General features: G+C 36.3%; 1 protein-coding gene across 1 annotated transcript; it reads left to right on the forward strand.

Moving 5' to 3' along the window:
* Window positions 1–502: 502 nt before the first annotated feature.
* Window positions 503–1,450, forward strand: LOC142842056 (vomeronasal type-1 receptor 4-like). Its single transcript, XM_075959033.1, has one exon. It carries the CDS (start codon window positions 503–505, stop codon window positions 1,448–1,450), a length of 948 nt encoding a protein of 315 aa, XP_075815148.1.
* Window positions 1,451–6,732: the final 5,282 nt, after the last annotated feature.

The raw sequence follows: 6,732 nt of genomic DNA on the forward strand, positions 1-6,732 counted from the left end.
CATGCAAATTTGTCTTTCACCTAGGTCACCACATCCTTCTATCTGACATAACAGAGTTCAGGATATCTGGTGGATTCGACTGCCTACTTTGCAACACTTTATTCTGTCCTCTAAGATGGTCAAGAATACCTGGAATGCAGTTGCTAATAGGTCATCTGTGGACCTAACCTCCAAAGGATTTGGACATTTCCCCAGGTGGTGGGGCACAGGCCTCTAATTCCAGCAATTAAGAGACAAAGATAGGTGGATCTCTGTGAGGTCAAGACCAGCCTGGGATACAGAGCAAGTTCCAAGTTCCAGGACAGCCATTGATACTTGAAAAAACCCTGTCCAAAAAGACAAAAAAAGAAAAGAAAAGAAAGGAGTTGGACATTTCATCACTTATCAGCTCTGCTCCTGAGCTGGCAATCATTATATTTTCCCACAATTGCCATTTCAAAAATAGATTTATGATACAGTCCATTTATCTGTCACTCCAGGCCTAACACATCTGACGAACATCATGCTTATAAGTAATGTCATCTTGGGGGTCTTTCTCATATCTCAGTTATGCGTTGGTGTCATAGGAAACACATCACTGTTCATTTTATACATTTACATTTTCTTCTTTATGCCTCATTTTAAGAAGTTGATAGATATGTTTTTCATGCACCTGACAATAGTTAATATGGTGACGATTGTGTTCATTTTGATACCGGATATCATGGCATCCTTTGGAGTACCCAATTTTCTGGATGATGTCGGTTGTAAGGTTGTTTTATGTATATACAGAATTTCCCGCGGTCTGTCCATCAGTACCACCTGTATTCTAAGCACATTTCAAGCAGTCACCGTGACTCCCAGTAATTCTCAGTGGGCTTGGCTTAAGCCCAAACTCTCAACGTGGACGTTTTCTTCCTTACTTTGCTCCTGGCTCATTAACCTGGCCATCTATGGATATATGGTTGAAACTGTAATGGCCAAAACCAATTCTACTCATGTTGGACGTGTATATTTACATGCTTACTGTCAAAGCAGGAATTTGGGGAACCAAAATTCACGACCATTCATAAGCATCATATCCATGTACGATCTTTTTTATGTGAGCATCATGATGTGGACCAGCCTGTACGTGGTAATTCTCCTCTACAGACACCGCAAGAGAGCCCAGTATCTCCGCAGCACAAGCCTCTCCAGCCAGCAATCTCCTGAGCTCAGAGCCACTCACAGCATCTTGCTGCTGGTGAGCTGTTTTGTGATCTTGTATTGGTTGAACAATTTCATCACCCTTTATGGGTTTTATGCACAAACAAAAATTCCAGGATTGGAGGCAGTTAATGCATTTTGGGCAACGTGCTATCCAACCATCTGCCCTTTTTTAATAATGAAGAATAATAAACTTATTTTGCACTTCACTTCTTCCTTTTCAGCACTGAGAATGACCTGTTTTCAACGTGCACGCCATGGCTGAACTGAAACCCACACTTTCTCAGGTTTGAACCTTCTTAATGATTCCCCTGAGAATAAAGAATTTGAATGTGGACCTCAAATACCTCCTCTGACCTAGTTATAAACCAGACAGTCTGTCTGCTATTAAAATTCAAGCAGCTAAGGTTTTTCTTTTTTAATGTATTTATTTATTATGTCTACAATATTCTGTCTACTTGTATGCCTGCAGGCCAGAAGAGATAGACTTCATTACAGATGGTTGTGAGCCACCATGTGGTTGCTGGGAATTGAACTCAGGACCTTTGGAAGAGCAGGCAATGCTCTTAACCGCTCAGCCATCTCTCCAGTCCTAACATTTTTTTTTCTTGAATACAACTCTGTGTTCATAATTTTAACACTTTCAACATTTACTACTGACTAAAGTTGACACTATGGAAAAAATGAATTCATTTTAAGTATTTTGAACAGTAGTCTACTTCTCAATTTTTCTTTCTCAATAAAGAAGAATAATAAACTTATTTTGCACTTCACTTCTTCCTTTTTGGCACTGAGAATGACCTGTTTTCAATGTACACAACGTGGATGAGCTGAAACCCACACTTTCTCATCATTTGAACACTTCTTAATGATTCCCATGAGAATGAAGAATTTGAATGTGAAAAAAATAAATAAATAAAAAAAATTTAAAAAAAGAATTTGAATGTGGACCTCTAATACTCAATATGACCTTAGTTATAACTCAGACATTCTATACTATATTCAAATTTGGGGAGTTGACATTTTTCTTGAATACAACTCTGTTCATAATTTTTATAATTTCAGCATTTATAACCCACTCAAGTTATGACACTTTGGGAAAAATAAATTCATTTTAAGTATTTTGAACAATAGTCTACTTCTCAATTTTTCTCTGTTAAAATCCTTCTAAACAAGTATTTAAAAAACCCTTTGGAACTTGGGTTGTTTTTTATGGAGTGTTCTGTCCTAAGGAATGTCTTTTAACCATTGAACAAATATATTTCCCTATCTTAACTGTTACCTACCTAAGGTACTGCTGTGGGTGGACTCTAGTGTTATAACTGAAAGGTATACAGTGGATATCCTAGTACCATCGCTGTCTTAATTTACTCTTGCAGTATGCTTTTAGTTATTTCTTTTATTTTTGAAATTATGATATAACTACCGCATTCCTCTTCCTTCTTTTCTGCCATTCAAACCCTCTTATATATGCCTCTTCTTTTTCTCTCTCAAATTCAAGGCCTCTTTATTCATTAATTATTGTTACATACAAGTGTGTGTATGTTTGTGTGTGTGTGTGTGTGTGTACCTAAATACAAAAATACTTCCTGTTCTGTCGCTATAATGTTACATATATGTATGTACTCGGGGCTGACCACTTGGTATTGAATAACCAATTGGTGTGCTCTTTCTTGGGGATGACTATTTCTCCCACTCTTGACTTTCCTTAGTTAGACACAGTTCTTTCTGTAGGATGCAGGCCTCCTAAGTGTAGTCCTCACACAGCATCAATGAAATTTCTCTTTGTGACAATGGAGATCATTACAGAAAACCACAACCAATCAAAATGCAGAATAGTGAAGCCCAGTCCCAGTGGCTGTATGTGCAATACAGCTTCTGCACCTAAGGCTCAGGGAACATTGATGAATACAAGTAGAAAGTTTAGAGACCATGAGGTTGAGGGAATCGGCTGTGGGATTGTATCACCTGGTAATATCAGAGGTTACACCCATGGAGTATCACCAACCAAGCTGTTTAATATTTGTTTTATTTTTTCTTTTTTAAAAAATTTTAATTGAAATAGAATTACATCACTTCTCACTTTCTCTTCTCCCTCCAGCCCCTCCCAACTACATTCTCTCAAACCCTTCCCTCTCATATCCCCTGATAAACTCTCAAATTATTCATTTATTATCATTGTTACATACACTTATATGCATATATATATATATACATACAAAAGTAGATGTAGAGGCAATCTGATAGGTCTGTTTCTGTGGTTTCTATAATATTTCAGTGTCGGTCAATCTGTATTGGACAACAAATAAGGGCATTCAACCTTAGGAGAAACTAATTCTCCTTTTCCCAACAGTCATTGGTTGCCTCTAATTCTTTACCTAGGAGTGAGACCCCATAAAATTTTCTCTTTTCCATGTTAGTATGCCCATTGATGTTCCCATTGGTCCAGTCTTGATAATATAGTCATTTCTAGGATAGACCCTTTCAAAGCAGACTTCCGATAACCTAGCTGTTACAATGATGTCCACTCTCTCTTCTGAAATGTCCCCTTAGCCATACATGCAGGATTTGTGATGTAGATGTAGCCTTTGAAGTTACACTCCCCACAATATGCTGATTTCTGCATTGTGGCCAGTGGTTTTCTGTGATCGCCTCCATTTGATCTGAGGATTTGGAGCCAAGAAACAAAGATGAAAGAGAACATGCATTTGCCTTTATGAGTCTGGTTGCCCATACTCTTGTAATGAATTCAAATAAAACATCTTTTTACAAATAAAACATTTTCAATAGTCTGTCCTTGACTAGAATCCTGTTTGGAGAACTCTTTCAGCCAATGGCCTTCAAGATCCTGGCAAACTTTGGTCATGATCTCATCTACTACAAGTGCAAACAAAAGCATACATGGTCCTCTTATTTCCTGGATTCAGTTCCAGCTCCCAGTAGACACAGGAATATGAATCATTACCATTACTGTGAGTTTATCTCCAAATTAAGCTTTGTTATACTCGATTCTGGTCTATTGTGAAACTCTTGGTACTACTACAAATTGGCACCCAACATGGGGTCTGAGCCCATAACCCTGAGATTAAGAGTCTCATGCTCTAGTGACTGAGGAATTATGAAAAGACAATAAACCCTGGCTAAGAGCTTGTACAATTTTTTGTTAGAGATTAATAGCAACTACTCTAAAAGTAATAGAATTAGACTTATAAAGAGAACTAATTAGTTCCTTCCTGGCTTTGTACATGACACACCAATAACTGCAGCCCCTACATTCTATAGTGATGCAAATAAATCAGGAAAGGCAGGTTACAAATCAGAAAACTTAGCTAAAGTGGAATAAAGCCCTTATATCCTGTCCACAAGTGAGAATTATATTCTCATTGTTCGAAAGGATTATAAAGAACCTCTCAACATAGTTACTGGTGACATTATGGCCATCATGGATATACCTGTACAAATAAAGACAGAGAATGGTCCAGCATATGTCTCTAATAAAATGAAGCAGTTTTTGCTTATTATAATATAAAGCTTATTACAGGTATACCTCACAATCCTTCAGTAGACAGTTATAGAAAGATCAAATCGAACTAAAGGATATATTAAAGAAACATAAAGGGATGAAAAATACCCCCAGAAATAGGTTGCATAATGCTTTATTAACTTTGAATTTTCTTTATGCTAACGAGAAAGAAACAATGGTAACAGAGAGACATTGGATAATAGAAAAAGACTTCTAAATTTAACCAGCCAGTGTATTTCAAGGATGTGTTGACCTCAGAATGAAAACCAGGAGATATGCTATGTTGGGGGAAGGGGTTTCCCTCTGTTTCTACGGGAGAAGAAAAGCTACAGATACCATCAAAATTAAGCAAGATTCCGTTTGAAAAGGAGAAACCTCTTGATAAAGAGAAATGATAGTTCATCCACATTGACAATAATCCAGAGGTTATAAGGAAACCTCATAGGTTGGGACGGGGTTCTGTTCTTGTCTTTTCAGGACAATACCCATCTTCTAAGTCAAGAAACTTTGGACATCTAGATACAGAAATATAAAAGATAGCTTTCCAGAAAGTGTGATCAAGCAAAGAGAAGTCTGACTTATAAAACCAATATCCTCTGCAGGGTAAAATCTTATTTACATAAATATAGTGGTAGTCGCCAATTATTAAAATTAGAAACTGGCTTTGGAGTTGAATGTGGCTATACTCTTAATCTAAGGATATTGTTAATAGGAAATTTCAAAGTTTCTGTCTCATATCAGGAGTCACCTGGTAATAAACAGAAGAAAGATAAAATCTAGAGATTGCTCTTATCAAAACTCTGCTTTCTAAATTTCAAAATCCCATGCGTGTTTTTGTCTCTATGGTAACATTCTGGTGTGGGAAGTCTTTTGGTGAATATATGTCTATAGATATTCAAACTTTCCATTTTGATATGAATATTGTTTAAGGTTTCCGCAATCAACCATAAATTTTCCTGCTGTAATCTTTGAAATCTCCAGGAAGAAGATGGGACCCCACAAAAACTATTCCACCTGGTTGATATGATGTCATTATGCTGAAGGCGCCACATTAAAATCTGTATTGTATTACAAACTACTCAAAATTGCCTGCTGAGATGGTGCACCTTCTTACAACGTTCTGACCAGAACTTCAAATCAGAATGTCAGAAAAACCCTACTGACTACTCAGGGACAATCTGCAATTATACCAAACAGTAATCTTAAAACGTAACCATCATTTTGGTTCTTACAGGATACCATAGAAATAACATCATTCCGGAACCATGAGAATTGGAAGTAATTCTAGAAAACAACATTCCCCTCTCCAAACAAAGTTTGTCCTCAGGGTTAGGGATGTCTACTAAGGGTTGGTTATAAGTGGTATAGGGTAGGAGTTGGAAATGAAGTAGGCTTAGGGATCTCTTTCCAAGAAAAGGGAGGGGGGAAAGATTGATTGGGATGGGATAATAGGTAGGTTAGTATATTACTTGTGAGCTATTATTTATAGACAATTTGTATTGGTATAGATTCTTGTATATAGATACAAATTAAGATTATAGTTGTTATATTGAATATATTCCTATTTCTGTTTACCATATTTGTGCACCTATGTGAAGTTATTTTTGTCATATTGAATGCATACATGTTTCTACCTCTGCTTATGATATTTTGAATATTCATGCAAATTTAGGATATATTTATCATACTGCACTATACATTTCTACCTCTGATCAAGATACATATATATATATATATATATATATATATATAACATTTTGAGGTTATTGTCCTCATTTGTTGTGTGTTTGCTTAAAGACTTTAATTTTTTAATATAAAGTATTAGTCTTTAATCTATATAGTTAATATAATTACAGGTCAATATTAATTCATGTTTGTAGTACTTATAGTTTAACTAGTCGGGATCTTTAGATGCATAGAGATAGTATTCTGCATAGATAGGCAATCTTCAATCCCTTCAAAAAACTGCCCTTGCCTCAACTACTGACAAAATGCAGTGCCCAAACTGGAGAAGCAGAATACAA

Source organism: Microtus pennsylvanicus, chromosome 1 (assembly GCF_037038515.1).
Source record: "Microtus pennsylvanicus isolate mMicPen1 chromosome 1, mMicPen1.hap1, whole genome shotgun sequence".
Classification (NCBI taxonomy): Eukaryota; Metazoa; Chordata; class Mammalia; order Rodentia; family Cricetidae; genus Microtus; species Microtus pennsylvanicus.

Excerpts from the sequence above, each read along its gene's own strand:
- LOC142842056 (XM_075959033.1), top strand. The coding sequence starts at position 503 with ATGCTTATAAGTAATGTCATCTTGGGGGTCTTTCTCATATCTCAGTTA.